The 22,318-nt window shown below is 43.1% G+C and overlaps 2 protein-coding genes across 2 annotated transcripts in view; one reads left to right on the top strand and one right to left on the bottom strand.

Annotated features, from left to right (window-relative positions):
• Positions 1-5,679, bottom strand: part of LOC142013637 (endoplasmic reticulum aminopeptidase 2-like) — a 38,323-nt gene extending 32,644 nt beyond the window's left edge. Inside the window, exons 1-3 of the mRNA XM_074995299.1 lie at positions 5,061-5,679; positions 2,645-2,783; positions 1,686-1,820 (exon numbers count right to left, since the gene is read on the bottom strand). Coding sequence (XP_074851400.1) covers positions 1,686-1,820; positions 2,645-2,783; positions 5,061-5,557 — 771 coding nt within the window. The 5' untranslated portion in view covers positions 5,558-5,679. The remainder of the gene's footprint in view (positions 1-1,685; positions 1,821-2,644; positions 2,784-5,060) is intronic.
• An 8,431-nt stretch (positions 5,680-14,110) lies between these two features.
• Positions 14,111-15,961, top strand: LOC142013930 (endogenous retrovirus group K member 10 Gag polyprotein-like). The gene has a single exon (XM_074995953.1). The coding sequence runs from the start codon at positions 14,111-14,113 to the stop codon at positions 15,959-15,961; it is 1,851 nt and encodes a 616-aa protein (XP_074852054.1).
• Positions 15,962-22,318: the final 6,357 nt, after the last annotated feature.

Raw genomic sequence — 22,318 nt, forward strand, 5'->3', positions numbered from 1 at the left:
TTCCCTGTTCTGCTCTCTCCCACCCTGACTGTACCCCTCCCCAGAGCTAGGCGACACAAACCAGAGGATTGCTCCGGGGCCTGGCATAAGACGGCAGCAGAGGTCAGGCTACTGCACTCACCGTGGCAGCCAGAGCCACAGGAAGTGGAGCAACCCAGGAGCATGCGCTACTCAGCCACCTATCTCCCAGCCAGGTTGCTCCACTTTTCTGTGACAGTTAGAAGAGGTCAACCCTATCCCAGCACTCTGCACTCCACTCCCAGGAGCCCAGGTCACTGGGGGAGTGGAGGAGGCTAATGCATTGCTTTGCTTGCTGTGGTGAGTGCTGAGTATGTGAGAGAACCCTACCAATCCCCTCCCCCATATCTGACGATCTGTGCAAGAGTCGCCCAGCCCAGTCACATGAGCACCCAGCCAAACCACCTACAGGATATTCTGATGTGGAGCTGCCTGAATCTCTCCTCCCGAAGCTTATTGACTTCAGATGGATTTTAAGAGAGTATTTAGGTGAGAGAGAGAGAGAATGACTCTTCAGTTTCTTCCTGTCCCCTATTATTAATCAGTTTAGGACATGAGGCATACATGCAGATTTTAAGGCCATCTCATCTTGACCTCTTGAATAATACAGAGAGAATGACCCTGTAGCCTGACAGCTAGGGCACCCACCTGATGTCCAGTCCCCCTGCTTCAGTAATTCTCCAAAGTGGAACCACTTCAGAAGGAGAGACGCAGGAAGCCTGACATCAGAATAGCCCATAGCACAGGGCACTCTCTTGAGAGATGTGGTAGATCTTTGTTCAAATCATCTCACTGGGAGGAGGGTATTGGGGTGTCAAGGAGCAGAACTGAAGCCAGGTCTTCCACATCCCAGGAGGGTGCTCTAATCACTGGACTGAAAGCTATAATGTGGCTGATGGTAACACCATCTCCTCTTCCTGCCAGACTCTGAATGGGACCCAATGTGGTAGCATGCCTTCCAGATTGAGCCCCGCAGATGAAATGAGTGTTCCTCTGCTTATCTTACCAGATTCATGCCTTGCACTGAGGCTTAAGTGAGAGGTGGACATCCAGCTGTTTAGAAAAAGACAGAAGTTTCTGCCTCTGGGCATGCACATTGTGGTATCTAGGGAACTTTTACAGAAAGAATACAGGCACTGAGTAAGTTCATGCACCCGCAGGATTAGCAGGCAGCAAACAATGCTTTGGCAGATTGCAGCTGTGCCTAAAACTGGGACTTAGATGCCTACCACCTTTGTGTATCTGCATCTCTGCCATCTTGCTATGGCAAGATGAAGAATATCCACCTGTCCAGATACCATGGAAAAATATGCTGCACTTAGTATACACTAACAAACAACCAACACTCCATAACTTCTTAACCACTTCAGCAGAAATGCTTGATGTGGGCTGTTGGGTATATTGTGGATTTTATTGGGGAAACTTTGATTTAATTCCTAAAAGGTCAAACAAGGCTAGGACCCTGGTGTTGGCAGCTTGACCAACTGCTGGAAGATAAAAGTTACTCGATTTGCACTCTATGCTGGTGATCCTTTCAGTCAGGTAAAGAACATTGTTGACAGATTCTGAAAGTAAATCCAGTTGTTTAGTGAGTGATCTATGGTGGTTATGGAGGACAGGGAAAAGATGGTTCCTCAACCAAATATATAATCGCCTTTAAAACCCACCTTAATTCCAGATGAAGTTGTACCACTGACTGACTGGAAATCACTAACTATAAATGCTACCAAGTAGGTGCTCATTTTTACACTCTCTGCAAAGTGATCTTCAAACAGATTGGTGTCAAGCTTTAGCGTCTTTACCTAGAAAACATAATTGGAATAGACCATATATACTCAGTTCTTAGTAGACAGATGCATTTACATTTTAAATATAACTGCTAGTTGATCGTTGTAGGACTGGTCAAAATACATTATCCAACATGAAAGTTAAGAGGAAACTTAAGGGGTACATTTCCTGCCTAGCCTTCCTGCAGATGAAGGATAGAATAAACAGATCTGGTGACTAGCAGAGCAATAATGATTTCAGAGATTTTTAATTTTTAATATAGGACAATAGTAATGTAGGTTTTACCATACCAGATAATCAAACTATTAGTTCACCAAGTCAAATTATTCTGCCTCTGACCCAATATTTCAGAGGACAGTAAATAAATGTTTTTTGCAATGTTCTTTCCTGCCTTGCAAAATTTTTTCCTGCTCCCTATTATTAATCAGTTTAGGCCACGAGGCATGATTCATACATTATATTTGAAGGCCGTCTTGCCTTTATCCCTTGAATAACGCAAGCCATGAGATTTGATTACTGTCATTTTGGCATGTACAATTAAAGATGCTGCTAAAGAGATCACAAGATTATTCCTCCACAGTAGCTGCCTCTGAAATTCTTCAAGCTGACATCGCATGAAGAATTATTTCCTTGAATTACTTCTATATATGCCTTATTTTCATATTACGAGCAGTATAAAAACAAGGGACAAAACAACTGTTTGCATGATATAAGGAAATCACAGGCCCATGTTATATGGTCCCTCATAAACATATCAATAGCAACCACCCATAAAGAAAGGAAGAAAACACATAGATGGGTGCAAAGCACTTGAGGATACAACTGAAAAAAAAATCACCTTTGGCATGTTAGATAGAGCACTATGTTGGCCATCCCTGCGAATCTTTATTGTATAATTTGCCTTAAAGGATGGTTCATCGAAACATGGGAATGCCATGCGGGCTGAAGTAGGCTCGAAATGAGTAGAAGCCAACAATCTGAAAGGAAAAGCAAGTGGCAGAATTGGCAAAGAAAAATAATTTTCTTGCAAGGTAAATTAATAAACCTAAGCTCATGAAATATTGACAAGAAAATTGTTTGGAGAAAGGAAATCTAAAAACCATAAGTTAGCCACAGAGCCATTTTCTAAGCACTTTATTGGTTCTATCCTTGAGGTGCCATGGCCCAGATCTTTAATGGTATTTAGGCACCTAACTACCGTTGACTAAAGTGTATTCGTATTGATATAATGGCAGCTGGGCACCTATTGAGAATCCTGCCATTTGTTGTCATTGTATCAGGGGAAAACGGCATTGTAGACATGTGCTCTGCCCCTGACAAAATACAGGTTTCAGGTCACAACACAACTGTCCCAGGGCAAAGTTATAAAATGGTTAAGTCATAACAGAGACAGAACTTAACTATGTATCCATGTCGTTAATGAGAATATTTTTGATTCTTCACAATACCATGTAATTGGATCAATGAGACTAGGTGGGCGAGGTAATGTCTTATCTTGCCAAAGGAACTTGATCCAGTAAGACAAGCATTGGAGCTTGCCTCCAACAGAAATTGATCCAATAAAAGATGTTACCTCATCCTCCTAGTTTTCTCATATCCTGGGAGCAAAATGGCAACAAACCACTGCATAAAACATGCAATCTGATTGTCAGAAGAGGTATTAGAGAAGTAAAGATTCTCTTATTTTAATCCTTTGGCAAGGAGCTACTTAGGAATTATAAATTCTGACAGACACTGGTAACTCTGAAATGCCTATCCAACAGTAGAAGATTGCCACTCCCCTGACAAGTTTGTAAAGATCTTTGAGTCCTTATCTACAAAGAGTAAAATTTTAAAAAGCATTTAATTCATTTCAGAGCATAAACCACACTGACTTTCAGTAACTGCTGAATGAAATGTCCATTGTCACTGCAAGTCTAATGCTAGAATCAGGATCAGAATATGAAATGGAAATCTACACTCCAGAGAACGTATTCACTGCATAGACTGGAGTAGTATTTTACCTTAAAAGTATATTAACTGACATTGATACAGTAATCAGTTCTTACAATTTCTATTTACATATAGCTTTAGAACAGGACTGGGCAAGATACAGGCTGCCAAGCCTTTTAATAGGGCCCATGGCTGCCCCTGTGGCTGCAACGGGGAGCAGGGAGAACTTCAACTGGTGATACCAGCCCTGGCACAATCCATCAGCTGCTATTGGCCAGAATCCTGCCCATGGGAGCTGAAAGATTTTGCTGAGGGTGGGGGCAGTGAAACACAATTTCTCAGCTCCCGTTGGCCAGTTTCCAGCCAATAGGTGTGTAGAGACTTTGCTGGGGGCAAGGGCAGTGCTTGAAACCCTCCCTTGCGGCACAGAGAGACTCATGAAACAGCCAATAGGAGAAGCCTCCTGAGAATGCTGCTAGCTGGGACCTGCTTAAGTAAGCTCCTCCTGGCCAGACTCTGCCTCTGGCACCCTACCCCTCCTCCCTCTCAGACCCTGCATCCCCTCCGACACCTGTTTCCCAGGCCAGAACCATTTCTTGCACCCCTACTCTCTCCCAGACCCTGCACCCAATACCCCAGGTCACAATCCAAACTCTCTGCACCCTCCTCTACCCGTGCCAGGTTAAAACTTCCTCTCAGCCCCTGAATCCCTCCCCCAGGTCAGAACCCTCTCCTACTCCCATATCCCCTCCCAGACCCTGTGCCCTAATATCCTGCCCCAGGTCACAACCCCCTCTATCTTGCATCTCAGTCCCTTACCCAAGCTCCCTTCTCTACCCAACCTCCATCACCCACCCTGCACCCACTCCACATAAAAATGTGACCTTTGACCACTTACCAAATCTTGGAGTGGCCCTCCATCAAAATCTATTCTCCACCCCTGCTTTAGAACAACTATTGGTTTGCTGTATTTTTTCTGACATTATGAGAAAGCCAACATCAGTAAATACATAATACATAATTTAATACTAAAGTTAATATTGATTCTGTTATGAAAATTAGACCTAAAAATGCTTTGGAAAAGTTTGTTCCTACATTGTACAGGCAACCATTGCTTTAATAGAGTATGGGGCACATCATTATATGAAGAGAGCAAAATACAAAAAGAGAAGTACAAATGTATAGCAAACAAAAGCCTCAGAGATAAAAAGTCAGCATGTTATTAAACAATTAAAGCATTATTTCCTGCAGTTTACCATACAAGGTCTTTATACTGAGATCAATCTAACAATATCATATGGAGTCATGTAGCCTTTACTTACCTTGTTTGGCCATCTTTAGTTTTATAAGTACTTTTATAGAAGCCATAGAAACCATCTGAAATATTGGCAACGTAATTTATAGAAAGGAAATACTTCTTATCCACCAGCAGCGGTGCAGCAGATACAATGGCAATTTGCTCATACAACGGGTATTCCAAAACTTGTATCTGTTCTGAATCTGCTTGGGTCTTTCCATTTTCCTCCTCGATAGCTGCACCAGTGATTTCCACATGTTTGCTATGTAAGATTATAGCACTAGTTTCATGTACCACAGTGACTTCAATCTTCACTGATCCCATGAATATTAATGAAGTCAGATTTGGGTGAATCAGAAGGTCATAATGGACTGGAAGAATCCATCCAGGGAGCCTTATGTTATTCCACGGAAATGGCTGTCCATTTGTTGCTATAGGGAAAGATGTGTTTTCGTTGCTTCTTTCTCCATGGAGGGCACAATTAACGCCAATGAAGTTCAAAACATATACTAGCAATAGCATTGCCACAGAAATGTGGCAATTGTTTATGGAATTTGGTATTTTAGCTACTTCAACATCTTATTCTAACAATCAAAAAACAAACAAAAATGCATGTCTCCTCAGTAGCGGAGAACTTCTTGACTGTTTACCCTGAAAAGCAGAAAAGGACCAATATGAGCACTCTAGATACATGCAACCAATATCTAGAGAACCTGACATTTTAAAAATGTGTTAACACTGCCCTGCCAATTAGTAGGGATTTTACTCATCACGCACCCAATCACACAATCCAATCCAAACTGGTAGGGGTCTGATTGCAGGATCCAGACTCATAAGTACCGTGTTCCATATTTGGGTGAAAGCATCATTAAGGGATGATGTTCAGTAACTATCATATTCAGAAGCGTGTGCTACTGTATGTGTAGTTATCATAGCTACAAGAGAAGGCCAGGTATACGGGCTGGTTGTGGACTGATATGAATGGCAGGCCATTTGCAAGCTAAAAAACCTGATTGCAATCATGCCAGCAGCACACATTCATTTTTAAAATCCAAGACTTCATTGTGAATGAATATTTTATGCAATTGACGGTGGAAAACCCAAACAATTATTGAAAGTCTGTTACCTCTTCCTGCTTTGTTTTTGTTTCTGTATTTAGCACAGCCTTGCATGTGTTTATATAATGCAAGATTAAAATAAGAAATGTTCGACTTCTCCAACTATGAATTTGGATGAAGAGAAGATTTAGCACCTTCCCAGAAGCCATGAAAATCAAGTTGCAGCCAGGAGCCTTGTAAACCAAGTACTGTCCTTCAAGAGAACTCAAATTCAGTACCACGGCTGTGTATTTCAGCAGCAGCAGAGAATCATATGCAAGGTCCCTGCAAATGATGCTGTGATGCCCAGTTCCAGTGCAGACATTTTTCTACCTGAATGTCATTCAGCCACACAAGAAACTTTAAGAGCTGTGAAACTTGGACACACTTATGGCTAACAGCTTTAATATGGAGCTCAGCTAGAGAAGAGTCAAAGATGCTTGGTCAAAGATACCTGATTTAATCTTGATTTAAGATTCTTTAATAATACAAAATACACAGATTAGATAAACTTGAAATCGTAAAACTGTAAATCACCCTTGGAAGCACAAATTGTACTTAAAATGCCAAGAGGGCAGAATACAGAATCAAACCGTGCACCAATGACTCACATGAAAATTTGAGTCAAATTCAGTTAAACATTGTTTGTTACATCAGAGCCCAATTGTTAAACCTTAGTACCTGGCTGCTTTACTTTATTTCACAAAATAAAACTCTTTGTATTTCTGCATGCAAAAATTTTGATGTGAAGCTGAGGAAATAAAGATTTCTCTTCTTTCACACATACATTAGTATTTTTCACAGTTTCAACTCATGTTTTAAATTCATTCATTCATGAAATACATTTTGCAAACAGTTACAAGTTCCTATCAGAGAAAAACAAAACTACAGTAATTCCCTAGATCTAATGGTGAATGGAAAATCTCAAATTGTTTTTAATCAGTGAATAAAGAGCTATGGTACTTTTTGATGGTCTGTTGACTCCCATTCAGCCTGTGTTACATGCTCCAAGCACTGTTTACTGGCTTTAGTGTCGTCATCTTCAGTTCCTTCCCCACACCCATTCAGAGGGCCAGCAGAAGTCTTACGCACCACTAAAATCTCACCTAAGGCTCCAGCTCAGGCCCTCACAAATTTTAGGTGATACTCATGTTTAAAGTTAATCATAAGCTTTTGTGCCTTGCTGAATCAAGGCCTAGTCTTTGAAATACCACCTAAATGTTGCACAGCCTTCTGCCAGCCCTCTGCAAAAGGGTGAATTTCACCCTCAGTACTTGATGTTTCTCATCTTTCTTAACCCAGTCAGAGAGGCCTAGGATACCATAAAAGGTGGTTGTTGGGTTCTTTTTGAAATCCAGGAAAGATAAGATGCAGAAAACAAATATAACAAGAAAACATGCTACAGCACGTTACCTTCTCCGCTCTTCCTTTAATTGCACAGAATGCTTTTATTTTCAGTTTCTTTTTAGCTTGCTTGCCAGCACCTACTCTGGTTGAAGCAAAAGAAGTAGAACAGCCACCCCTTGTGTCTGCTAGTTGAAAGATTTTTAACTTTTCAGAAACAACTGTGTATTTTGATATACTTTTGCAATCTGATGTCCTATACTTAATGCTCTTTATTAAACTGAATTTGCATCTCTGCTTCTTCCCCTGCAGCTATCCCTTAAGAGACTTACATTTTAGCATACTCCTTGTAAGGCATTAAAAGTAAAGAAGCGTACTAAGGACTGACATTTGGAGGAAGCTTTAACAATATAAAAGGAATAGGACCTTGGGTACTTACCACTCTCCCTTAGACTCCTTTAAATATCCCAAACTAAAAAAAAAAAAACCGCCTTAAAATAAAAATCAACAGAATAGATTTTAAGCTGGTGTAAAATGTCACAAGCCTTCTGAAGTCAAAGTTCTTTGGATCTGTTTCATTGTCTTCCTCTCCTAAAAGAAGCCATAACCATGGGATGTCTTCCACATTTCAGCATTCGTATTTTTGTTCTACTGTCATAACTATTGACTAATAAACAGCACTTATTGAGATCATAATATCTATCTTAATTATTCAGCAGATGTTATTGTTTAGTGCAATATTTTTCATAAAGCTGGGCTGAAAAAAAATGCACTCTGTAGAAAAATAAAATCACTAAGGCATGAAAGAGACTTCTCCATTATTAGCAAACACCAAAAAACCTAAACTGAACCCTACCCACTTTCTATACCACCTACCAAACTTTCTTTCTCCTCAATGTCACTCATCAACGCAATAATTAGCAATACTCAGCACAGCAATTCTACAGGTGACCCTTATATTATAGAACTATAATTGTTTATACTAAGGGAAGGATTCCCAGCAAGTTTCTATCAGCAGCTAACATTGCTAGAAAAAGGCGTCAAGCCTAGGACTATGAGACAACTCATGCTATAGAGGTATCAGAGGACTTACATAAAATGCTATTATCTCCAATGATCGCAGTAAAAATGAGACTTGGCCACAAGTCAAACCTTTCATAATTACATATTGCAGCTATTTCCATTGGATACTATGGCCAAAGTCACTGCCTCTTGGAAAGAAGCAGACATTTTAACAGAAAATTCAATTCCCCAAACTATATCAATCTTTCTCCACCAAATATCAGTATTTCATGATTAACAAAAAAATGAGGCAGCAGTGATTTCCATATTGGGATTGTCACTACATAGCATAAATCAATATAGGTTGAGCGTCTTTCTGCTGGCATCCTCAGGATGGTGCCAGACGAGAGAATTTGCCAGACTACAGGTCAATATTTTCTGGCACCTTATCAACATTTAAACTGCTTACTGAGCTCTTAGAAGACATTGGGGATAAATTACAGATGAATAACAGCACAGATCAATAAAAGCGAAGACTGGTGGCAACACCTGGCCACCTCGATAAGCTGTCATCCAACTAACTAAAATCATGCCAAATTACACATGTTGCCAGGCAAAACAAAAAGCAGTCAAGTAGCACTTTAAAGACTAGCAAAATAGTCTTTAAAGTGCTACTTGACTGCTTTTTGTTTTGACAGTGTATAGACTAGCATGGCTTCCTCTCTGCTACTATTCATCATGTTGCCAGGCAAGAGTGTTCTGGATTAGAGAGGTTCAACCTGTACTATGTTTTCAGATGTGTAAAATGATATAGAGACTTCTGGAATATTTTGGAAGAAAATGCCTCTGCAGGCAGCTGCTGAAGAGAAAAACTACTGCCAAGTGTGAGGGTTTATTTTATTTTTTGCAGGGAGGGAGTTTGTTAACTATAGATATGTAGATGTTCATAACTGACCCATCACTGCATTAGTGCGCACCTGGACAACTGCAGCACGTAAGCAACTAGTTTTGTTGCCATAGGTGCTCAAAAGAAATCTTTATGCATCAGCTTGGAATCCCTGAAACATCCATTTCTTCTGATTCTCCATAAAGGCTACAAACACCTGTTAGACAACACGCAGATTAAAGAGAGAGAAGGGTGAGGGACCCTCTGGCAGTGGTCTTCTGTGTATATTTCAAAGCTATATTGACTTCATTCATAACTGTTCTTGAGGAGTAAAGTGAACTGACAGCCCTAGCCCCCAGCTTTAGAACCAAAGCCTGTTGAAATGACAGCACAGCTTAAGTCCATTTTTATGAGCTTTGTATCCTCAAAGTGATATCTGGCCCATATCAGACAAAATATAAAAATGGACAACACAGCTACTGGCCTGCCTCCCTACCCTCTAGCCACTAGTTGTAACTTTCATAAAGCAGTTTACATTATTTGCATGTTTGAATGCTCCAAGAGAATTTTTGACCCTTACTGTATATTATAGAGAGTTACAGTACTAGCCAGTTTTTGAAATAAAACCTATTTATCTTGCAAATGGTGAGTGACACCTATAGAACCATCCAAATTCAGAGTTACCGGAAACCATTCACTTTACAACACGAGTCATACAAATGACTAGTTATATGAACCATTTTTTCAATAGGTGAAAAGAAAACAAAAACAAGAGTTATACTGATGAAGAACAGAACTGCATCCTTTCACAATGCCTCCACTGAAGTTACAATGGTTTGAAGAACAAAGAATCGGTGCTGAGCACCACACTACAAATTCATGTCCTGTATCTACTGTAATTGTGAGATGTTTAATTTCATGAACTTCTAAATTCCCAGCTAGTTCATATACACTACTGTATTCAGAGTCTGGGACTGGGATAGAAAGCTTCAATCAGTGTCTTCCGTGGTTTCCCTCAGATAGTACAACATAACCAGAGGGAAGCACAATTATACAGATAAGTAAATTCATACAATTGCTGTTTAACCTTGTCATAGACTACTCTTGTACCAGGGCCAGCTGCCATCCTCCTGGTACTCTCCCGTACCATTCCCATTCACTACCCCCAACCCCTTCCACAAACTCTCCAGTCTCTCTTTCAGCTACTAGCCTCCTGGAGAGCATCTGCATTTTTATTAAATTAACAAAGGTCTCAGAAAACAAAAGCAATCATCTATTCAGGCTTCAGCTAGGCTCTGCTGAAAAGCTGTCCCTTTCTGAGGGTCACCACAAAACACCCTATTTCCACACAGCCTTACTCAAGTCCCTCACTTGACCAAATCCCCCAATACCTGGGGCTTCCTGTTGTATTATACCCAAGATCACCTGATTCAACCCAGATGTAGCTTATCCCTAGTCAAGCCTGGCTTAGCCCCAGGTTCTCCAATCACAGACAAGCCACCCATGTTACCATTCTGAACACTCCAGACATATGAAGTGTTGTTTCTGAGTTATTACTGTAATCAACAAAATTAAGTCCATAAGACCACCATAAAGGGAGGATTTGCTTGTCATTTACTACTCGGATAAGAGATACAATTAGGCTGCATAGTTGTAGTTTTAATACATGATATGCTAGCATTGTTAACAGACTTTTGGCCAGGTTGTCACAGAAACATTAATCATAAACAATTAGGCCAATCTGGGTTTTTCTTAAAGCGTTTAATAAATGATAATTAAGTCATCATAATGAAAATAGTTTGATGTTTGTGTCCAGTTCATCACAAAGGAAAACACAAAAATAAGGTCTGTCTACCTAAGGAAGTTGTACTGATTTAACTACAGAAGTTTAGAATCAGATTAAATCAGTGATTCTCCCTTGTATGGACACTTATTACAGTTTTGGAATGCTTTAGATTTAACTTAAATTAGGCTTTGCCTAGACTGCAGGGAGCTGTCAGCAAAAAATAAGCAAATTCCACACCGTTTCTTCATCCACTTATGCTTGGCTGGCTCTGCCCTGACACTGGCCATTTCCTCATGGAGGGAAAAAGAATTAGGCCCCTAATGTCACATTGCTGCTGCTCTCAGAGATGAAATCTAGGCAACTGTGGGTAAGGATGAGGGACAATCTACTCCAAAATGACCAAGAATGGCTGCAGAAGATTATATGCTGTATCTCAGCTCTCTATGGGTTGCACTTCTGAAATCCTTTAAGCAGCTGAACAAATAGTTCAATCACAATCAGGTAATGTGTACTGGATCAATACCCACAGGCAGAACCACGGTGACCATCTGTCTCATTTTTCCCAGGACAGTCCCTCATTTAAGCTGTCCAACAGGCATTCTGCCTTTTTTAAGAAAATAGGCAAATTGTCCTGTATTTTGTGGGGCTCTGTTCCCTGGCACCCAGTGTCTCAGGGCAGCAACCTCTCCTGCCAGGGAGCCCCACTGCAGGGCAGCTGCCCAGGTCCCTAGCACCCTGTGCCTTGCGGGAGCACTGCCACTGCCAGTGAGCTCCACCTTGAGGAGGCTGCCCTGTTATCTTGTGCTCAGTGCCTTGGAACAGTAGTTGGTGCTGCAGCTGCCTTGCTCCCTGACACCCTATTCCTTGGTGAGGCAGCTCCTCTGTCTGAGGAAGCTCCTCTGTGGAGTGGCTGCCTGTTTCTTCCTAACATAATACATGCTAGTGCGAAGGGAGCAGGTTTAGAGGGCAAAATAAAAAAAGAACAAGTTAAAAATTGCTTAGAAAAATTAGATATCTGCAGGTTACCAGGGCCTGATGAAATGCATCTTAGAATACTTAAGGAGCTGATAGAGGTTTCTGAGCCTTTAGCTATCATCTTTGAAAAGTCCTGGAAGTTGGGAGAGATTCTAGAAGTTTGAAAAAGGGCAAATACAGTGCCTATCTCTACAAAAGAGAAAAAAGAACAAGCCAGGAAACTACCGAGCAGTCAGTTTAACTTCTGTGCTGGGAAAGAAAATGGAGCAAATAATTAAGGAATTCATCTGCAAATATCTGGAAGAAAATAAGGTGATAAGTAACAGCCAGCATGGATTTGTGAAGGACAAATCATGCCAGACCAATCTGATAGCTGTTTTTGACAGGGTAACAAGCCTTGTGGATAAGAGAGAAGCAGTGGATGTGGTGTACCTAGACTTTAGTAAGGCAGTTGATACAGTCTTGCATGATCTTGTTACCAATAAACTTAGCAAATACGATTTAGATGGGACCACTATAAGGTGGGTGCATAACTGGCTGGATAACCATTCTCAGAGAGTAGTTATTAATGGTCCACAGACATGCTGGAAGGGTATAACAAGTGGGGTTCTGCAGGGATCTATTTTGGAACTGGTTCTATTCAATATTTTCAAATATTTAGATATTGGCATAAAGATTATGCATATGAGTCTAGGTACACCACATCCACTGCTTCTCTCTTATCCACAAGGCTTGTTACCCTGTCAAAAACAGCTATCAGATTGGTCTGGCATGATTTGTTCTTCACAAATCCATGCCGAATGTTACCTATCACCTTATTTTCTTCCAGATATTTGCAGATGAATTCCTTAATTATTTGCTCCATTTTCTTTCCCAGCACAGAAGTTAAACTGACAAGGTGGGAGGGGCTGCAACTGATTTAAAGGATAGGGAATAATTCAAAATGATCTGGACAAACTGGAGAAATGGTCTGAGGTAAACAGGATGAAGTTTAATAAGGACAAAATGCAAAGTACTCCACTTAGGAAGGGGAAGGAACAATCAGCTTCATACATATAGAATGAGAAGCAACTGTCTAGGAAGGAGTACTGTGGAAAGGGATTTAGGGGTCATAGTGGACCACAAGCTAAATATGGGTCAAGAGTGTGATGCTGTCACAAAAAAGCAAACATGATTCTGGGATGAATGAACAGGAGTGTTGTGAGCAAGATGTGAGAAATCATTCTTCTGCTCTACTCAGTGCTCGTTAGGCCTCAATTGGAGTACTGTGTTGAGTTCTGGGCACCACATTTCCAGAAAGATGTGGAGAAATTGGAGATGCTCCAGAGAAGAGCAACAAGAATTTTTAAAGGTCTAGAGAACATGAGCTATGAGGGAAGACTGAAAGCACTGGGCTTGTGTAGTTTAGAAAAGAGAAGATTTAGAGGGGACATGATGGCGGTTTTCAAGTACCTCACAGAGGGTTACTGAAGGAGTTTTGCCTTCTCCCTCCTACATGTTTCCCAGGCCTGGCTGGGCTCTTGGCATCTAGACGGAACACCTGCTTTCGTGTAGGCAAGCCGCCGGAGCTGTGTTGTTTTGATTAGGTGTTTTTGAGAGTCCATGTTCAAGGACTGGGAGGATTGATGTGGCTTTTTTAGAGATAGAAGTGCTGAGCCAGTTATTGTAGCTAATTGCAGCTGACTGCTTTTCTCATAATAATGTGCTCTCACTTGGTTATAAAAGCTGTGAGAATAATAAACTCAGGGCCTTCAGACTATAGAACTGTTGGCCCCCTGCTGTCTATGTTCGTCTTTGTCTTTCATCCCTCGCGGTATCGCACCTCTGGGACCTGTCACTAAAAAGAAATACAACATCTGGCGCCCGAACAGGGACACGGAGGTGAGAAGCGTCCATGCGGCGAGGAAGGTGTATCAATACCGGAGGGACCGAAGAGAATTTCTAGACTGGGTAAGTCAGACCTTCGGGATTCGGGCAGGGTTAAGATGGGGAATTCCCCATCTTCTTACTCCTCTTATATTGAATTGCTTCAGACGTTACTGAAAAGCTCAGGAGTAAAAGTAAAACAAAGTACATTTCAGAAACTATTTGATCTTATTTGTAAGCATTGTTATTGGTTTACCCCAAGTGGGAAAAATGCTCTAGATTTAAAACAGTGGAGATTGATTATGAGAGCCCTGCGTCGAGCGCACCAAAAGGGGGAAATTATCCCACTCCCCGTTTGGTCTCTTTGTAATCTTGTAGTCCGTGCCTTAGAGCCGTTACAGTCTGGCTCTGAAGAGGGTTGCTCCCTCCCCCCGGACTCTTTAGCAGAAAGAGGAGCCAGACGCAGGGTTCCCAAGGGAGATGAGGCCTTATCGGAGGAATCAGGAGATTCCAGTGAGGAGGGCCAAGAGGGTCAGCCTATTACAGGAGATGAAAAGACAGGGAACTCTGAACAACAGAAAAATTATACTGCCCGTGAAACATCATCGGGCTTTTTCCCTGCTAATGTTTGTGTGGCTCAGCCAGAGCCCGATTTCCCTCCCTCCACGCCTTCCCCGCTCCCACCACCTACTAAGGAGGAAGGCCCCTCTGCACCCCCCTTTTCTTGTTATGGAAAGGATGAGCTTTTTGCAGAACCCCCGCGACAGACCGTTACAGAGCCTGTGACTAATTTGATGAGGACGGTTCTGGCGGTCGGAGCCCATGAAGGCTTTGATTTATCCCCTCTAACCCTTTCGGCTTTTCCAGTTACAATACAACAGGTCCCTCCTAATCGGCAATTCCCCCAGGGAGCAATTAATTATCACCATGAGCCATTAACCTTTAAATTGCTCAAAGATTTAAAACAAGCGTGTGTCCAGTATGGTGTTAACTCTCCCTACACCTTTGGCTTGGTGCAGGGATTAAGCCAGGCCGAGAGATTGATCCCGTGGGATTGGGAAATACTGGGACGCACCGTGCTGAATGGGGCGGAATTTTTACAATTTAAGACCTGGTGGCATGATGAGGCTGCTCTCACGGCCAGGCGAAATGCTAGTCAGAATCCCCCTGTAGCTATTACTTTGGAACAGCTCACTGGTACCGGTGCCTGGTTTGGCATCCAGGCACAGTTACAGTATAATGATGTTGCAATTGTCCAGGTCCGCCTTTGTTGTCTTAAGGCCTGGGAAAAAATTGCTAAGCCAGGGGAGAGTACCCCCTCTTTTGTAAAGGTAAAACAGAGTGCACAAGAGCCTTATGTGGATTTCATAGCCCGTTTGAAAGGGGTTTTAGATAAAACAGTATCCCAGCCCGAGCTTAAAGAGCTCTTGTTACAGATGCTTTCTTTTGATAATGCAAACGGAGAATGTCAGCGGACTTTAAGACCGCTGAAATGTCGGGGGGCCTCCCTGGATGAGTATATTAAGGCTTGTAATGATATAGGGTCAGATGCCTATAAAATGGGTCTTTTAGCTGCTGCGTTAAAAGGGGATGGCTCCTATCAGTCTAATCAGAACATGAAGTGTTTTGAATGTGGAAAACCTGGGCACCTGAAAAGGAACTGCCGACAGGGGCAGGACCGATTAAGAAGAAATCAGAGAGTTACTGGGAACGATCCTGCTAACAATCCCCCGGGGATCTGTCCCAGATGTCAAAAGGGACGGCATTGGGCTACTCAGTGCCACTCTAGATATCACAGAAATGGCACCCCTCTTTTTCAGTCGGGAAACTTTCAAGCGGGCCCGACCCGGGGCCCGCAAGTAAACAATACGGGCAGCAGCCGCAGCTTTTTTCCGGTCAGCAGCGGCCCGATGCAAACCGGCTTTCAGTTTCCGACCTCAGGCATGCCACCCACGGCAGCGCAGCTTTAGACATAGCCATTCCAGACAATATCCTGCTGCAGCCGGCTAGGGGTGTGCAAAAGATAAAAACTAATGTTTTTGGACCGGTCCCGGCTGGGTCGGTCGGCCTTCTTTTGGGAAGGAGTAGCTTAACATCTAAAGGAGTAATAGTACATACTGGTGTTATTGATAGTGATTATGAGGGAGAGATTCTAGTTATGATGAGTGCAGATGTTCCATATCAGCTGGAGGCTGGAGATAAAATTGCCCAGTTACTATTGCTGCCCTACCTTTCAGGGTCGAAGCACCCCATAAAAAGACAGGGGGGCTTCGGAAGCACAGGGAGGAGTGTGTATTGGCAAACCTACATTGGGGACCGTCGGCCTGAAATTACCATTAGTTTAGGCGGTAAAGAATTCAGAGGTTTAGTGGATACAGGGGCTGATGTCTCCATCATATCAAAAGAGTTCTGGCCCTCGGCGTGGCCCTTGCAGAAAGTCCCAACTGTCTTTACCGGGGTTGGGGTCATGACAGATGTCTGCCAGAGCACCAATATTTTGCAGTGCCTAGGGCCCGATGGGCAGGCAGCAACCTTGCAGCCCTTTGTGGCTGAGATAGCTATTAACCTCTGGGGGAGAGATTTGTTAAATCAGTGGGGAGCCTATGTTACCATTCCCTCTACTCCTGTAAAAACTCAGCCACTGGCAGATGCCATGGTATGCAATTCTGCAAACACCTTAAAGCAATTTGATCATGATGGGTTGGGGTTCCCAAATTTAGAGTAACGGCCGCTGCTCGAGCTAGCTTCGCCCTGCCACTGAAGTGGCTGACTGACAGCCCAATCTGGGTGGAGCAGTGGCCTCTGTCCCAAGAGAAGCTAGAAGCTTTACAAATCTTAGTCGAGGAACAACTGAAAATGGGGCATATTGAAGAATCAACCAGTCCCTGGAATTCTCCTGTCTTCCTTATTAAAAAGAAGTCAGGGAAGTGGAGAATGCTTACTGACTTGCGTAGAGTTAATACTGTTATTGCCCCCATGGGATCTTTACAGCCCGGGATGCCTTCACCGGCAATGATACCTGCCAATTGGCACATTATTGTTATTGATTTGAAAGACTGCTTTTTTACCATTCAGCTACAACCACAGGACAGGGAAAAATTTGCATTTACCATTCCTGTCATCAATCATCATAAGCCTACTCCCCGATATCAATGGAAGGTTTTGCCCCAGGGCATGCTTAACAGCCCTACCCTTTGTCAATATTATGTTAATCAGCCATTACAGCTACTCAGACAACAGTTTCCCCGAGCACTGATCATTCATTACATGGATGACATTCTGCTCTCCTCTCCATGTAAAATGGAGCTGGACAGGGTATTTGAACAAGCAAGGCAGGATTTGGATAATTTTGGATTACAAATAGCTGAGGAAAAGGTACAAAGGGATTTTCCATTTGCTTATCTTGGTACCATAATACAGAGAAATATTGTGACTCCACAGAAGGTGCAAATTCGTAGGGATTCTTTAAACTCTCTGAATGATTTTCAGAAATTACTGGGAGATATTAATTGGCTTCGCCCTTCTCTCGGGATTCCCACTTATGCCCTGGAAAATCTGTTTATCACACTCCAGGGAGATCCTGATCTTAACAGTCCACGTAAGTTATCTATTGAAGCAGAGGCTGAACTTAAATGGGTGGAACAACAAATCCACTCAGCGCAGTTACAACGCGTGCAGCCAACGCAGCCGGTTACACTGTTAGTTTTTCCCACTCCTCACAGTCCGTCAGGAGTTTTGGCCCAGCAACATGCTATATTAGAATGGATCTTTTTGCCAAACAAGGTGGCAAAAACCTTATCCACCTATTTGGATAAGATTGCTGATGTAATTTATCGAGGCCGCTCCCGTTGTAAACAGCTCACAGGATGGGACCCCCATTCAATTACAGTCCCTCTCACCTCAAATCAGGTTAACCAAAGCTTTGAGAACAATATGCAATGGCAAATTAGCCTATCTAATTATGTGGGAGAAATTGGTAATCATTATCCTCACGCCAAGCTGTTTGCCTTTCTTAAAAGGACCCCGTTTATTTTATCTACCATAGTCAGGCACCAACCCCTTGTTAATGCTGCAACATTTTTTACTGATGCTAGTGGGCCTGGCAAGGCCGGTTATACCGGCCCAATTACCAAGGTGTGGCAGACCCCTTATAATTCCGTACAAAAGGCTGAACTTGCTGCTGTTATGCAGCTGCTTATTGATTATTTACACCCTGTTAATATAGTCACTGATTCCCAATATGTTGAATTTACTGTCCAACAGATAGAAACAGCTACTATTTTACCTTGTTCTGAATTGCATGAAATGTTTTTGCAATTGCAATCTTTTGTTAGATCTCGTATACACCCTATTTTTATTACACATGTTCGTGCTCATTCTGGCCTACCGGGACCAATAGCTGCAGGAAACCAGAGTATTGATCGGCTGTTGGTAGGCACCACCCAGCAAGCAAAGGATTACCATTCCTTAACTCACATTAACACATCTGGCTTGACTCGCAAGTTTCAAATTACCAAAAGTCAAGCACAGCAAATAGTGGCCCAGTGCCCCACATGTGGGCCCATTACTGCCCCTACCTTTCCCCCGGGAGTAAATCCCCGAGGACTCAATGCAAATGACTTGTGGCAGATGGATGTTACACACATCCCCTCTTTTGGGAAATTAAGCTTTGTACATGCATCCATTGACACGTATTCTGGATTTTTATGGGCCACCCCGCTAACAGGGGAGACCACAAATCATGTAATTCAGCATTTATTAGAGACGTTCAATATTTTGGGCGTCCCCAAACACATTAAAACAGATAATGGACCGGCTTACACCTCACAACGGTTTGCTGCATTTTTAACACAATGGGCCATTCAGCATACCACAGGTATTCCTTATAACCCTCAGGGTCAAGCAATTATTGAAAGGGCCCATAGAACACTTAAAAACATGCTAGAAAAACAAAAAGGGGGAGTATGGACATCACATTTAGGAAAAATAACACCCAGACAGCAATTACATATGGCTCTCTTTACTCTTAATTTCTTAAACAGTTCCACAATAAATGATGTGTCCGCTGCAGAAAAACATTGGTCTATTAGCAAAAGAAGAAACCTGAATCAACCCATATATTGGAAAAATGATGAAGGACAGTGGGTTCCAGGAACGGTTAAGATTTGGGGCAGAGGGTTTGCTTGTATCTTTACAGATCTTGGAGAAACGCGCTGGGTTCCGGCTCGATACATCAAGCCAAGATATGACAACCCCCCGGCGAATGAGGATGGTGCCCCCGGTTGATATCGTCTCCCCCTCACTGTTTTTGGCCGTGCTGGTAGTATTGACCACAACCGTAAGTGCATCAACACAAAATTTCACATATTGGGCATATGTGCCTAACCCTCCCCTTAACCGTGCTATTCATTGGTTGGATCCTCCTATGCCTATTTATGTCAATGATTCCCGATGGATGCCAGGGCCTTATGATAACCGAGGTTCGTTAGCCCCTTCGGAGGAAGGTATGCAAATTCCTACTTATATAGTAGGAGTTGAAGGGCATCCAATTTGCATTGGAAATGAGGGACATTGTTTAAAAACCCACGCCCAAGCCTGGTTGGCTATGATCCGAAACACAAGTGATAATTACCATTTATATCTTCTTGTAGCTCATACATTTAATAGCTTGGAGCTGACTAATCAAGCACCTCCTGATCTGCCTCCCTGCGTCCAATGGATAACAGCGTATGTATCAGATTGGGTTCATTGGGAGCCCTGTCGTGGGAATACAGGCCGAGTTCTAGTTAATACTTCCTATGGAAGAGTCATTGATTGGAGCCCTGTTGGCTCGGCTCGGCGAAAGAACACCGTGGTGGATCTCAAATGGCGTAAAGCAAATAATAGCGTGTATACAAGTGCCCCAGGAAGTATTGTTTGGCATGGAGGTGGTATGTCTCCTCCAGCCCCTCACTTACCTTTTGGCCCCATCCATGACTCATTATGGAAATTAGCCACAGCCCTACAACCTATGCGAGCATGGAGAGGGATGTATACCCAAGGAAAAAACAATACCTTTTCAAACGTCACATTTCATCTCAATTCTACCCATTATATCCAGGCTTGCGTTCGCATGCCATATTTGATAATGATTGGCCCTGCCATATGGAATGAGAGCGATTTTTCTGTTAGTTGTCATAACTGTTCTTTTTATACATGTATTAACCGTTCTGTTCCCTTTAATCATTTAAAAGATAGGATGTATTTGTTAAAAGCACGGACCGGAATATGGATCCCCGTTCGAATGCCTCGGTCTTGGCAGCGATCTCCTGAGATGTATCTTATCGACCAAGCCCTGAGCAGAATTCTTAAAAGAGCCAAACGATTTGTTGGTCTGCTGATTGCCGTGATTATGGGACTTATTGCCGTCACCGCCACAGCAGCAGTAGCTGGAGCAGCCCTACATCAAACGATTCAAACCACCGAGTTCGTACAAGAATGGCATGCTAATGCAGATAGACTTTGGACTTCTCAACGCCAAGTTGATAGCCAGCTAGCCTCTCAGATGGCTGACCTCCAACAGGCTGTCATAATGCTTGGCGATCAAATAGTTAGCATGCAGAAACAACTAAGAATGCAATGTGATTGGAATGTATCTTCTTATTGTGTTACCCCTTTACCTTATAATGATACCCACTTTCCGTGGGCAAATGTGAAAAAACACCTGTTGGGTCAAGGAAATTTGTCAAAAGAAATACAACATCTGCAGAACCTAATCTTTACCACTTTCGATAAAAAATTAGAACTACTCTCTGGATCGAAATTGTTGGATGGCCTAGTGGATGGCCTGAGTTCTCTGAATCCACTCAAATATATTAAGCTGTTAGGGGGCTCAGCGCTAGTATTGTTAGGCCTGATTTTGATTCTTTTGCTCTTGCTTTGTGTTATTTGGAGAAAAAACAAAAACCTATCCTCCAATTGTAGGCAGCAAGCTGCTGTTTTTTCTCTGATGTTGCATAGAGTAGCTAGAAAAACAAAAAGGGGGAGATGAAGGAGTTTTGCCTTCTCCCTCCTACATGTTTCCCAGGCCTGGCTGGGCTCTTGGCATCTAGACGGAACACCTGCTTTCGTGTAGGCAAGCCGCCGGAGCTGTGTTGTTTTGATTAGGTGTTTTTGAGAGTCCATGTTCAAGGACTGGGAGGATTGATGTGGCTTTTTTAGAGATAGAAGTGCTGAGCCAGTTATTGTAGCTAATTGCAGCTGACTGCTTTTCTCATAATAATGTGCTCTCACTTGGTTATAAAAGCTGTGAGAATAATAAACTCAGGGCCTTCAGACTATAGAACTGTTGGCCCCCTGCTGTCTATGTTCGTCTTTGTCTTTCATCCCTCGCGGTATCGCACCTCTGGGACCTGTCACTAAAAAGAAATACAACAGGTTACAAGGAGGAGGGAGAAAAATTGTTTTCCTTGGCCTCTGAGGATAGGACAAGGAGCAAGGGGCTTAAATTGCAGCAAGGGAGTTTTAGACATGAGGAAAAATTTCCTAACTGTCAGGTTGGTTAAACACTGGAATAAATTACCTATGGAGGTTGTGGAATCTCCATTGTTGGAGATAAAATTTGAGAGCAGGTTAGACAGACACCTATCAGGGATGGTCTAGACAGTGCGCTTGGTCCTGCCAAGAGGGCACGGAACTGGACTTGATGGCCTCTCGAGGTCCCTTCCAGTTCGAGTGTTCTATGATTCCTTGCCCCCACACCTACACACACACACAATGGGAGGCTGCGAAGACCCTATTCTCAGTGCACACACACACAGGTTGCCAAGACTCCATCCTCAGCTCCCTCTCACCTGGAGGCTGTGGAGCCCCCATCCCCAGTACCTCCCCATGGGGCAGCCCCCCCCCATCACCAAGGAGCCCTGACATGGGAGAACCTCTCCAGAGGGGAGTGTCTAATATTGGCCATAGGGCAATGTGGTCACCCTAGGCAGAACCCAAGCTATGACCTCTAGATAGGGTAGTGCATAAACCTCTACAGGTTGAGCGAAAAGCCAGCAGGCTCTCAGCAAAGTCCCTAGAGGAGACTCCGTCTCTCTCTCTCTCTCTCTCTGTGAGTGATCTGAGTGCCACTACAAGGGCCAGGAACCACTCCCTGCAGGTGTGTGGGTTACACCAGGTCATATTCCTAGCGCAGCCAATGCCAGGGCCTGCCCGCCAGACAGGTCAGTTTGCCTCTCACGGGCGCTGGGAACCAACATCTCACGCCTGTCTTTGTTGGGGGAGGGGTCGGATCCTGCGCTCCCCGGGGCATCCCCGACGCGCCCCCTCCCCACGTGCTTTGGGCC

The sequence above is a fragment of the Carettochelys insculpta genome, chromosome 5 (genome assembly GCF_033958435.1).
Source record: "Carettochelys insculpta isolate YL-2023 chromosome 5, ASM3395843v1, whole genome shotgun sequence".
NCBI classification, from domain to species: domain Eukaryota; kingdom Metazoa; phylum Chordata; order Testudines; family Carettochelyidae; genus Carettochelys; species Carettochelys insculpta.